Source organism: Tupaia chinensis, unplaced genomic scaffold, assembly GCF_000334495.1.
Source record: "Tupaia chinensis unplaced genomic scaffold, TupChi_1.0 Scaffold000493_1, whole genome shotgun sequence".
Taxonomy (NCBI): Eukaryota; Metazoa; Chordata; class Mammalia; order Scandentia; family Tupaiidae; genus Tupaia; species Tupaia belangeri.
The window spans coordinates 2,080,099-2,093,762 of NW_006160005.1; the positions used below are offsets into that span (position 1 = coordinate 2,080,099).

Genomic DNA, 13,664 nt, shown 5'->3' on the forward strand with positions numbered 1-13,664 from the left:
TGCTGAATAAACGAACAGACAAAACTGCCTGTATCTTCATCTCGTCCCCTGCTAAATGGGGCACATCCGCCTGGCCCCTCGGGCTGTGAGGATCACAGCTGTCATCTGCACAGCCCCCAGCACGGGGCTGGACACACGGAGCCCTTCAGTGAAGGATTGTGACTTGCGATGGCCCACTTGGGATGCCCAGCGCTCTCCTCCTCTCCCGGACCTCTGGGCTTAGACCTTCCCAGACGGCCCCTTGGAAAGAAGCAGGCACACAACTCCCTATGGCCTCCCAGCCCCAGTGCCTCGAACTGCCAAGCCCGGGGGAGAGGGGCTGCATTTCCATGGAAACCAGGCAGCCCCAGAGTTGCAGCTCTATTCTGTCCCATCCTGGAAGAGGAACTGGGTGTGGCTTCCAGCAGGCAGCCTTGACACACTTCCCAGGTGGTGCTCCAGGGGGCGTGTTGTACTCTTCAGCCCTGGGTCAGGTGAGCTGTCAGAGGTGGCATTCACCCCTAAAGCATCCCTCTGAGCCGCAGTGCGAGATGGACAAACTGCTCATGCCGACCAGAGCTGGCCAGCAGGTGAGGCCCTTAGAGCCCTGGCCCACCATGTGGCAGACTGGGGAGCCGTGGAGATGCCGGGCTGCAGCATTGCTTCCCGAGCCCAGGCAGCGGTGCCCAGAGGATGTGGCAGTGGGGCGAGGCCGCTGACCACGTGTGGAGGCAGCAACCTGAGTCATCATTGAGACTCTCAGACTTGTTCCTGCTCCCCTTCTGTTCTCATCCTCACCTCCAGCCACCCAGGCCCCAGGGGCCCCTAGTCTCACGTCCAGAGGAGTGCTGAGAGACCGCCCTGGAGAGCAGGTCTAATATGGCACTCCCCTGGTTCTTCAGTGCCAACCGTAGGCCCCGGGCCTAGGGGTGTATACACCGACTGCCTCCTCAGCCTCACCTCCAGAACTGGCCTGCCTTACCCCCACCCTCAGCCCCAGCCCAGCCTCTCTGAGCCAGGATCTGTCCCCGAGCCAGGCAACTCCCCTGGCATCTCGGCTCTCCCCTTTCTGGCTCTGGAAGGTGGTCCCTCCAAGATCCCAACATGAACTGAAAAAAGTTACAAGAATCTGCATTTTCTCTGGGAAGACCAGAGTGTTCCGAATGGCAAACACCCCCGCTTAAGATAACGTTGTGGGGGGCAGCAGGTGCACAGTGGTTAAGGCACTGGACTCCCACATGGCCAACCGTGGTTTGAGTACCGGACCTGGTAGTTTGAAAGTCACGCTGGGTGCATGTGCGTGCAGGCCATCCCAGGAGAATGGAGGAGAAGGAATTGTGGTGTGGCCATCCCCCCTGGGGGTAATTTCTCACTTTCCCCATCTCTGTCATCTCTGTCTCCATCCCTTTCTCTCTGGTAAGCACATGCACCCTACAACAAAAATCTTAAAAAAAAAAAAAAAAGATAACATTAGATAACATTGCGATAGAAACATAAACCAGAAGTGTGTTCAAGCTTTGGCTTTTACAGCCACCCTCCGAGTTCCCTGTTCTATGCTATTGTTTCCGTGCACCCGAGCCATGCAAACTCTCCACTTCCTGCCAGTTTAACGGGCCATAAAAGGAAGCTTTGATTATACAAATAGAAAATGGGCCTCCTAAGGAAATGGGATGCTTTAAACGACCAAAGCATTTATAACTTGGTAATTGTTGTTATAATTAGAAAAGACATATTTTTAAAAAGATATTGCTATTCACTATAAATATTTTCAGTATGCCCTGGAATTGCAGCTGGAAGGATGTGTGACTATGTGTGTGTGTGTGTGTGTGTGTGTATACAGATGTGTGTGTCAGGGAGGTAGGTGCAGGTGTGTAGGTGTGTGCTTAACGATCTCAGAACTCGAGACAGAGAAGAGGAGGAAGATGGAGAAGGAACTTTCCTCGTTCTATGTAGTTTTCCCTCTTTCTGCCCAGCAGTTAATAGCTGGCACATCTATGTTCTCAAGCTCTTTAGACACACCATGGCTACAATTCCTGAAGACAGAGATGGGGTGGGAGAGAGTTCTGTATAGCCTGGTCAAGGACACAGTTTCAGCTCAAAGATAATCAAAAAGATAACATCCTTCTTTTTGGTATGGTAAGGGCCAACAGGTAAGTAGAGAAGCCAAGTAATCTGGGGGGTGGGGGTGGGGGGGCAGTGGTGAAGACTGTGGCAAAGTGGGAGGCCATGCCCCTTTCACCTCTTCCACAGAGGTAGCTGCTATTTAGGTCCAGCCAGTGACTGCAAACCCTTCTGCTTTCTTAAAGAATGTCGGATTTTATATGAAATCTAACCATTTTTTTTTAAATGTTGGTTCAAATCTTTGCAAACGCTATACAGACCAAAGCCACACATCTGCTGGCCAGTTCCGTCCCAGGGCCCAGGAGCCTGTGTCTGCAGCCCCACACTCCCCTGGGTGCTAAGCAGCCTATGGGGGCGTAAACCTTGCCCTGCACTGCCTCCCTTGGAGCTGAGAGCAGCCCAGGCTTTACCTTTCCCGGATGAATTCAGACATCTCCTTCTGCATTTGTTTGCCCTTGAGCTGTTTCTGCAGCAGCAGTTCAAACCCAGCCACGGTGCCGTTGCCTTGGGGGTCCTTCTTATCAGCCTGGAAAGAAAACAGAAGCAGGAGAGGTGATGGCTAGGCCTGGGCTGGGGAGTAGGGAGTATAGGGAAGGTATGCCCAGAAAAGGCTGGATGCACCTGCAAGTCTGACGCAAGCCCAAGAGAGAGGACAGGAGTAGCCTCAGCTCTCCCTCGTGCCCTAAGTCCCATGCTGCTTCCTGAGGGTTAGCTCTTTTTTTTTTTTTTTTTTTTTTAAGAGATACTTTTGCTACAGGGAGCATGTGTTTATTGGAGAGACAGAGAGAGACAGAGAGAGACAGAGAGACAGAAAGTGAAAAATCGCCCCCCAAGGGGGGTGGCCACACCACAATCCCTTCTCCTCCATTCTCCTCTCAGGATCTTAGGCCCATATGCACATGTGCCTGGCGTGAGTTTAAGCCACCGGGTCCAATACTAGAACTGTGGTTGACTACGTGGGAGTCCAGTGACATAACCATTACACCATCTGCTGGTACCTCTGAGGCTTAATTCTTACAGCTGCTTTCACTCCAAGTCCATCCCCTTAACACTCCCAACCTGAGAACGAGAAAGGACGAGTGGCCATGGCCCAGGCTCCGATGCCCATCGGCCTAAGGCTTCCAACCAGGTGGCTGCTGTCTCTACTCGGCCCCTGGGAATCTTGGCCTGAGAGGCTGGGCCTGACTGGGTGTACCCATGGGCAGGTGCCCCAACCTGGAGTCACCCCATCTCCTACCAGCTTCTTGCACTGACTGGCAGGGACATTCTCTAACACACCTTCACAGAAGATTGCAGGAGAGAAACAGACGGAAAAGATGCGAGTGGCTGGCGGGGGCTGGAGTGGAAGCCAGCCTAGGAAAGGGCCGACTGCGGCGTGGTGATTAAGGCAGCTGGATCCAAGATGGCGACTGAGCCCCAGACACGGCAGCTCGCGGCAGCTCAGAGAACACGGGGTGCCTGTGTGTGCGTGCCCAAAGATCCCAAGGGGAGAAAGGAGAAGGGACTGCAGGGTGGCCATCCCTCGAGCAGGTGCTTTCTTACTTTCTGTCTCTTGTCTCTTCTCTGTCTCTCCCTCTCTCTCCAGTGAGTACATTTGCCCTGTAGCAAATTTTTTAAAGTGAAAAAACAAAAGGACTGAAATTCCAACCAGGTGACCTTGGGCAATTTCTTTCTTTTTTTATTTTTAAGATGAAACTTTTCTTTAATAACTATTTTTATTTAACTTTATTTATTTGCTTACTTTAGAGTAACTAAGGAGGGGGTGATAAAGCAAGCTGCCAGGTCTGGGACTTGAACCGTGGTGGGTCATGTGGGAGTCCAGCGTCCTTAACCACCATACCACCTGCTGGCCCCACCTCGGGCAATTTCTTTGTTCACTCCAGGCCTGCGCTTCTTCCACAGGGGCATAATGGCAGCCATGCTTCACATGGTCATTTCGGAAAAATGCCAGGCGTAGATGGTACAGCACAGGGCTCGACCCGGCAGCACGCCGTCAGTGACCTTGATTATTAGTTTCTATTACACACGAGCCAGGACTAGGGACGACCACCACATCAATGAGAGGGGAACTGAGGACCAATTAATTTTGCAAGTAAATATTCTGAAGCTTTCAAAATTAGACTGTTTCCCGAAACTTTCTCAAGCACATCTGAATACCCCTTTCCTGACCTTCCCCTGCCGTCATTCATCCAGGTCTCTGGCCACGTGGCCGTGACTGCTGACAATCAGCACCAGAGCCATCCAGGCCCTTGGCTGTCACCGTGCCCTCGAGGGCCCTCTTCCATTGCCTTTCCTCGGTCCCGGGTCAGTGGCTCTGCTGCTTCATGGAAGGAGTTTCCAATGGGTTTTGACATCACAGGCATCTCAGGGTGAATACTGGCCAAATATCCAGAAAGACCCGGGTTCTCGCCTCAGCTCGGCCACAAGGTGACATGGTCGAGTCTGTGCACCCTATCTCACCCCTTTCTAGAGAATGGGCCACATCGCTAAGATCTCTCCCAGATGAGATATTGCGGAAGAGGGAAGGGAAGGAGGTTGTTGACATCTGCGGAGAACCCCATCCACCGACATCAAGCAGAGAGAGGCGATTACGGGCACCCTTAGTTCTGCCCAATGCAGGATCCATTCCGTGGCCACCCTGACCCAAGGCCCTGTGTCCACACTGCTCATACCTCTCATGACGGGGAGCTCACCACCACAGAAGGTGGGGCTGCTCTTGCTGTCTAAAGGTTTCTCCTGTACATGGAGGATTTGGGCATGTCACTCGATGGATGCTACATCTTGTTGAACGAGTAAAATAAAAATTATCCAAAATACTGGGTCCAAATCTGCCTCCCTTCTGGGCTGGAAAAGCAGCCAGAGGGAATGGGCTTTCAGGACACCATTAAAGCACAGAGAAAAGTCTGTTAGCGGAGAGACCTTGATGATGAGGGAGACAAAAACCCTGGGTTAGTGCCAGAGGCCCCAGAGAGCTTGAGCTCAGAGGAGGATGAAGAGAACTCACACGCGGTGCTCTCCCGGCTGCTCCCAACAGCAGGCAGGACTGCGGGCTTCCTCCAGCTTCCTGAGACCCCCAGAATCCCTCTCTCACTGACGTCCAGCTCCCGGGGTGCCCAGTTCTTGGCTTGACCCACTCTCCCTTAAATGCCCTCTCATTAGGGCTCATGTTTCCAATGCCAGCAACAACCCTCCTTCTCTGCTGTTGCCGCCAACCTTGCTGGTCTTCACTCACCTCTCAGCTTGCACAATGCATATAAATCAGACCACGTCATATGCGGGGTCTTCAGAGAGTTAATGGAAAATGCAAATTGTGAAAAAACGATGCATAGATTTCAAATTTCCTTGCACACAAATAAACTCACACTTTATTTTTTTGAGAGATTTTTGCTATAGGGCACGTGCACTTGCTGGAGAGACAGAGAGACAGAAAGTGAGAAATCGGAGGGACCAGCAGTTAGCATAATGGCTATGTCGCTGGACTCCCACATAGTTGACCACGGTTCGCGTACCTGACCCGGTGGCTTAAAACTCACGCCAGGCGCGTGTGCCCAAGATCCCGAGAGGAGAACGGAGGAGAAGGAATTGCAGTGTGACCATCCCCGTGGGGGGTGACTTCTTGCTTTCTGTCTCTCTGTCTCTCTCTGTCTGTCTGGTGAGCGCACGCGCCCTATAGCAAAAACCTCTCAAAAAAAAAAAATTAAAAAAATAAAATGAGAAATCACCGCCCACCAGGGGAGATGTCCATACCTCAATCCCTTCTCTTTCATTCTCCTCCTAGTTTTGGCATGCACCTGCACCCGGCCACTGGGTCCAGGACTCAAACCATGGTCGAGTACATGGGAGTCCAATGACGTAACCATTATGTCATTTGCTTGTCCTAGTTCCTTAGTATTTCTACTGAAAATCCTCCCAGTGTCTCTAACTGCAAACAGAATAAAACCTAGCACATTTACTGGGGCCTACAACGTCCTGTGTACTCTGCTCCCTGCTCCACCCACCTCAGCTCACCTCCCCAGGTCTGTCACCTTCTCAGCCTAAGCCTTATCTTTAATGCTTCGCTCCTTCTGCACAGGTCTCCATCCTGGAACAGGAAGAAGTGTCACTCCGGGGCCAGCAGGTGGCATGGTCATTAACATGCTGGACTCCCACATGGCCAACCGCAGTTCAAGTCCCAGACCTGGCAGCTTGCTTTCTCACTTCCCTTCTCTCTGTCTCTCTCTGGTGAGCACATGTGCCATACAGCACATTGGAAAAAGTAATAATAAATAATTCTTTAAAAAAAAAAAAAGAAAGAAAGAAAATAATTGTCTCTCCTGGTGTAACGGGAATCTTTGGATGTCTCCTAAAGGGTGAAGGTTTGGTAGGAAGGAAAAGCACTTTAATCTAGTACTCATCACATCTAAGAAAAGGCAGATAATCCATTTTGCACCATGGGGAAACAAGTTTTTATTTATTTATTTATTTTGAGAGAGTTTTGCTATAGGGAATGTGTGCTTGCCAGAGAGACACAGGGACAGAAAGCGAGGAGTCACCCCATAGGGGATGGCCATGCCATTATCCCTTCTCCTCCTTCCTTCTCTCGGGATCTTGGGCACATGCACACACATGCCCAGCATGAGTTTCAAGCTGCTGGGTCCAGGACTCGAACTGTGATCGGCCACGTGGGAGTCCAGCGATGTAACCATCATGCCGCCGGCTGCTCTCACTCTACCTTTCTTTTAAGAGAGTATAGTTTGGTGGTTTTCGATGCAGTCACAAGATTGTGCAAGCATAACCACTCTCTGATTCCAGAATGAGAGGACTGACATTCTGAAAGTTACTGCTGCCTTTATTTTTTTAGATTCATTTACTTTTTAATTTCTAGAAAATGTGTGTACTTGGAAGAGAGTGACAGGGAGACAGAGAAGGAGACAGGGAGAAGACACTGCCTAGTGGGGTGTGGTCACACTGCGGTGCCATCTCCCCCATCTCTCCATCCTGCTGGGATTCGAGGACACACACATACGTGTACTTCATGTGCTTTCCACGGTTCTGGGCTGGAGCTGCAGCTGGCCATGAGGGATCTGGCTCTCCTAACTGCTTTAGTTATGGCGAGACACACATACTGTAAGATTTACCATTTTTACCATTTTTTAAGCGGTCAGTTCAGTAGCATTAAGTATATCCACCACAGAATGTTCGTTATCTTGCAAAACCAAAATTCTGTCCATTGAACAACATGCAAAAGTTCTGGAACACGGGAACCAACAGGTGGCATGGTGGTTAAGGACACTGGACTCCCACATGGCCAACCATGGTTCAAGTCCCAGACCTAGCGGCTTGCTTTCTCACTTTCTCTCTTTTTCTCTCCGGTCAAATTTAAATAAATGAATAAATAAAATTAAATAAATAATTCTTTAAAATAAAAGTTCTGGGACACAGAACTATTAAAGCAGGAGCTCCCTATGGATCCTTGCATCTAACTGCCTCACGATTTTAACAGGAACAGTGAGGCCCAAGGACTGAAATGCTCATCCAGGGCCACCACATCGATGGCAGAGTAGGTCTGGGGCCCAAAGTCTCTTATTGAAACTGATTCTTGTCTCCTGCCTTCACTGAGCATCAAAGGCCATGACCCGCCCACTCACCTGCATTCTGGTTGTGAACCAAAACCCAACTGACTCCCTGAGATGGGTGGATTGATCTGGACTCCAAGAGGATCTAAGTTCTTGCCTCAGATGCTGAATCCACCATCAGCCTTGTAGGCTTCAACAGGACAGACCCCTCAGCTTTGAGCTCAAGATGCCCTCTTCCCTCCCAGGTGCTCTCTGCTGTCCATCGGGGACACCAGGGTGGGACTCGGTGGCTCTGCTTACCCAGAAGTAGTCACAGTAGCTCCACTCGGTTGGCTTGAGCAGCTGCTGTTCAGGCATTGTGTCTGGGTGAGGGAAGGTCACGCAGTTTATCTGTAGGGCACAGAGGAATGAGACGATCACCCCGCTGCAGGAGGAGACGTGGGAAGGCCCGCTCTGCACAGAGAGCACGGAGGCCTCCCTTCAGGGCCAGCTCACCAGACACTTTCCCTGGGCAGGGTCTAGTGCCCCTCGCCCCTTATTTGAAGTGCTGGCCGCTGGAGCCTCCCAGGACCCCTGTGCCATGAAGGACCTCCATTACCCCGCCCCCCACAGAGCTTGTTGTACTTTGCACATCTGAAATGCTGCCCATTAAACAAGGTGCGAAAGTTCGGGAACCGCAGAATTACCAAAGCTGGGGCTCTCTACAGATCCTGGATCCAATGGCCTCAGGATTGAGACAGGAGGGGTAGGGCCCAAGGAGCCCAAGTATTTGCCCAAGGTCACCATTCAGCGGCAGAGACCATCACAAGCATCTAGATCCTTCTGAGAGTCTCCCCTGCAGGCACATTTGCATACGTGTGCAGTGGCGACGCACATGCGTATTCACAGCAGCCTGTCTGAGTAGCAGAAGGCTGAACCACAGCTCCGTGTCCGTCGGCAGAGAAATGGCTAAAGGAGGCGTGAGCACAGACACCTATGGAAGTGGTGTCAGCAGCAGAGGATGCGCTGAGAAGTTCTTATGCATACACAGCGTGTACCAGGATATACTGTTAAGTGAAAGCGGCAAAAAAGGCAAAGTGAGGGACCAGCAGGTGGCATGGTGGTTAAGGTGCTAGACTCCCACGTGGCCGACTGTAGTTCAAGTCTCAGATCCAGTGGCACACATGCCGTGTGTGTGCATGCATGCACACCATCGCAAGAGGATAACGGAGGGCAGTCGATTGCAGTATGGCCATTCCCCCCTGGGGGGGATTTCTCACTTTCCCTCTCTCTCTCTCTCTCTCTCTCTGCAGCAAGTGCACATGCCCTATAGGAAAAACCTTACATTTTATTTAAAAAAGGAAAAGTCAAAGAATAGCTATAGTACATAACTATTTGATTTAAAAAAAAGATGAGGGTATATGCACATTTATTTTTTAAGAGAGATTTTTGTAATGGGACACATGCACTCGATGGAGAGACAGAGAGAGACAGAAAGTGAGAAATCATCCCCCAGGGAAGCTGGTCACACGGTAATCCTTCATTCTCCTCTCGGGATCTTGGGCATACACACACATGTGCCTGGCATGAATTTTAAGCAGCTAAGTCTGGGACTTGAACCGTGGTCAACTATGTAGGAGTCCAGCAACATAACCATTATGCCATCTACTGGTTTCTGCACCATTTCCGAGGGCACCGTTCCGTGGCATTAAGTATGCTCGAAGTGTCATGTATCACCACCACCTGCCTCAGCGTTTTCATCCTGCACAACCGAAACTCCGTCCATTAAGCAGTACGCACGAAAGCCAGTGAAGAGTACTAGAAGCAGATAACATGACTTGATTCCAAGGGAGGGACTGTGAGGGTGAGGGCCTGGCATGACAGGTGACCTCATAAGTATGACCTCGTCTTCTGCGTTATTTGGACAAATGCAGCCTAAAACTGCGATCCGGGCACATACTCAGGGCTGGTCCTAACCGAGGAGACCACAGTGCTGAACGCTCCGGGTTGTCGTAGGCTTTTCTCCCAAGCATGCTTGTGGTGCTTCCCGGCCTCCCCACTGCTCCACTAGTATGGCTTCGAGCCTCAGATCCCCCTCTCCTGTGAGGCTGCTTGTTAGTTTCCTCCATGGGCGCAGGACCGGACACACTCTCTCTCTCTCTCTGAGAGTGCCTATGCTTGCCAGAGAGAGACACAGAGTGGGAGAGTGGGAGAGAGGGAGGAGAAAGCACCCCGTATGGGGTATGGCCACATGCAATCCCTTCTCCATTTCCCCACCCTGTTGAGATTTGGGGCATGCACATGCACCTGCCAGAACCAGGCCCTGACCAGTTCCAGTTGCCAGAACCGGACCCTGACCAGTTCCAGTTGCCAGAACCGGACTCTGACCAGTTCCAGTCGCCAGAACCGGGCCCTGACCTGCACCACTGATTCCTTTAACCACTAGGTCACAGCGAACTTGACTTTGAGGCCTGTAGGCCACATACGCACAGGACACGGGTTAGAGTAGTGAACTGTGTGAGACCCCGCTCTGCCTCTTTTTAGCTGCATGACAGCACGTTGTGTGATAGGCGCTCTGCCTCAGTTTCCCCACCTGGGCATGAGTTCATAGCAGGCCACTGCAGGTGAGCACTTCCGCTCTGGTTGCTCGTGGACTTCAGCACATCACCCAGCTGCCACTGTCCTCCCCGGCCCTCTCTCCAGATCCCACCACTCTTCCCCCTGCGTCCTGCCCCCTGCCTCAGGCTCATCTGGAGGGTTTGTTAGAACGGACCACTGGATCCCACTCCCAGAGTTTCTGATCCACGAGGCCTGGGTGGTGCCCTGGACTCCGGTGTCCTGGCCTGGGATGGTGCTGGGTTGGGGACTGCACTCTAAGAACCAGCATCATGACCCGTGTAGCAGAGGCACTGCCCCCCCCCACCCCATCCCAAGAAGACCTTATGCCTGCCACAGTGGAAGACCCGGATGAACGAGCTACCGAGCCCTGCTCCTAAGATCCTCCGTGGCTTTCCAGAGAGGCGCCTACTTCGAGGGCTAGATGGGACAGAGGTCTAGAAGGTGAGAGGTCCCACCAGCGCCCCAGGAGTAAACCACCCAAAGAAGGTGAGCTGGTGGGGAGGAGATGAGGGAGGGCAGGAGGCATGGGGACGTGAGGACATTCCTCCTGTGTTTCTACCACTCTGTGAGGACAGCAGTCCTCAGATGGGCTGACCAGGGGCCCCAGGCTATCTGTCGCTGTCCCTGTCAGCTCTGGTTTAGGGATTTCTGACTGCCAGCTAGCCCACAGCCCTTTCCTCGAATCCGCACAGAACCCTGCGCCCCCTGGTGGGGGTGGGGAGAACTGCACCCCACCAGTCTGTAGGGGGCAGCTGGTTGTATCATTGGCGGGTTTTGTACTCAGGCCATCAGCCAAAAGCTCCTCATGCGTCCTCATTTCACCTCCCAGCAGCCCAGAGCAGGGAACACGAGCCTCATTGCACATGAGGAGACCGAGGACCATCGAGGTTTCAGTATGTGAATCCAGACGGGGCCGACCCTGCATTCAAGCCCTCCACCAGGACGCTGAGGGTGCACCAGCTGCCCTGCACTTCCCAGCCCCGGATGTTGACTGATGCCGCTGCCTCGAACTGCGCTAGGTCTCCCAGCAACCTGGACGCGTGTGTCTGTAGTGGTATTTCCCCTGATGGCTTCTTTAACAGCTCTCCTGCTGACAGTCTGTTCCACAAGGAGAGAAAGACATCGTCCTGCTGTTTTCCTGTCACCCACACAGTGGGCACTCAGGTCGTGATGGCGGACAAGTTTAAGGTCCAGGCTCCACCCTCAGTGGCTGATAGACAGCCAGCTCACCGTGATGCTTTGGGATAAACTGACCACCAGCGTGGGCAAAGGGGTGCTGAGGCTTTGGGAACTGCCGGGGACTCAGGGGGATATCTTAGTGGGCATGAGTAAGAGGAGGACCTAGGCAGACTGAGAGGTGGGAAGGTGAGGGGAACTGCAGGGAGAAGAGGGCCTGGTTGAGCACACACTGCAGCCATGGGCCTGTTGCTCAGCTCCGCTACGGCTGAGCCAGGGAGGGCACCAGCTGAGCCGAGTGGCCTTGCCGCTGTCTGTCCTGAGGGCGGTGGGAGCCACAGAAGCGTCTGGTAGAGTGCAGTGGTCGGACTGTCCCCACGGTGAGCATTTCCAGGTGCAGTTTGGAGGACACATTAGGAGAACACGACTGTTGTCACTGGGAGAGCTTGGCGGTGACCTGGGGAAGCTGGGGTGGTGGCTTGGGGGAGCTGGGATGGTAGCTCAGAACAGCTTAGTGATGAGGGGTAAGTAGAACCTGGTTTATTTATTTATTTTTTGAGAGAGATTTTTGCTATAGGACACATGTACTCACTGGAGAGACAGAGGTAGACAGTGAGAAATCACCCCTCAAGGTGGATGGCCACACCACAATCCTTTCTCTTCTATTCTTCTCTCAGAGTCTTGGGCACGCACGCACACGCGCCCGGAGTGAGTTTAAGCCGCAGAGTCCCAGACTCAAACTGCAGCCGACTATGTGGGAGTCCAGCGACGTAGCCATTACACCATCTGCTGGGTATTCTCCAGGCGGACTTAATGGCACCGTGAGGTTGTTTCAGTGACTCATATCCAAGCGCGATTCTATGCCCACCCTCCACCCCATGGTGTCACAACTGGTTGTCATAAGTGGGTGGAGGTGGGGGGAGTCCGACTGGCATCTGGTGGCTAAAACCCAGGGACGCTGATTGGCACCTGTCATGGACAGGGCAGCCCCTTGACAAAGCCACCTTGCCCAGCACGTCATTCATGCTGAGGCTGACAGCCCTGAGTTGCTGGCCTGGGTGAAGGGCAGCACTTCCGTCCACTGGGATGAGGAACGGGGGAAGAGCAGTGGCTCCAGAGAGAGGGAGGTGGTGGCAGGAGAGGCAGATGGTGGCAACTGTGCGATGTGCTGAAGTCCACAAGCCATCAGAGCTCAAATGCTTATCTGTGGCAGCCTGGTGGAAACTCATGCACAGACCAGGAAACTGAAGCACGGAGCAGCTAAGTCCTGGCCCACCATCATGCAGCTAAAAAAAGGCAGAGCAGGGTCTGGCGCGACGCCTAAGTCCTGGGCCACTGCTCTCCCCTGCCCTGCCCGGTGCCACCTGCAGGCCTCAAAGTCAAGCCTCCTGTGCCCCAGATCAGGAGGTCTGGGAGGACCACGTGGCTCCAACCCAGCAAGGCTCTGAAGTCCAAGGAGGGATGAGAAGGTGGGACAAGACTTTCTCCATAAGTGACTTCCTGTCCCCTCCTGGGTGACATTTTCCAGGTGGCCAATACCACGATCCAGCAGCTCTAGGAGGGACTGGTCCTCCTCCGAGGTTATTTGGGCACAGCAAAGACCTCAGTTCCACTGCCTGGCCTGCCAATATGGAGGACAGTGTAAGGCACCAGATTCTACTCGACAGCAGCTCACAACGTGTCGGATGTGCCCTAAGTGCCTTGCACAGGATAAGGCGTCTGATCTGCACAGCCACTTGCAATGGTGCTATTGTTGACCCCGTTTTACAGGTGAGGAAGCTGAGGACAGAGAGGGTAATTAACCTGTGCGAGATCACACAGCTTGTGTGTAATGTTGGAGCCAGGGTCTAAGCCCAAGCAATCCAGCTCCAGAGTCTAAGCTCTTCACTTCTGTCACACCGCTGTCTTTAAAACTCACGGAGACACAAATATGCCAAGGCCCCACCCATAGCAGGGGCTCAGGTAGGAAGCAGGGCTCAGCAGGGAGCTGATGTGTACCAGGTAGGGTAGTTCCAACAGCCCCTGCCCCTGCCCTGAGAGCCCCAGCCTCAGCCCACTGCATCTGTGCTCTGATCCCGCCAACCCTCGGAACGTGGAACGTGGAACGTGGAGTAACGCCCCCACCTCACCTGTGGGTTGCCGCTGAGCAGCTGAGGCTCCTGCCAGGCCATTCTGCCCAGGGGCGGCCAGCCACAGGGCTGCCCCTAGAACACTCTAGAGGGTCTCTCCGGGGTA

General features: G+C 53.0%; 1 protein-coding gene across 7 annotated transcripts in view; it reads right to left on the reverse strand.

Annotated features, from left to right (window-relative positions):
- GAS7 (growth arrest specific 7) overlaps nucleotides 1–13,664 on the reverse strand; it is a 317,655-nt gene that overhangs the window by 31,041 nt on the left and 272,950 nt on the right. For all 7 annotated transcript variants that reach the window (XM_006156410.2, XM_027774916.1, XM_006156411.2 and 4 more), the window contains 2 exons: nucleotides 7,956–8,045; nucleotides 2,511–2,626 (listed from right to left, as the gene is read on the reverse strand). In XM_006156410.2, coding sequence (XP_006156472.1) covers nucleotides 2,511–2,626; nucleotides 7,956–8,045 — 206 coding nt within the window. The remainder of the gene's footprint in view (nucleotides 1–2,510; nucleotides 2,627–7,955; nucleotides 8,046–13,664) is intronic.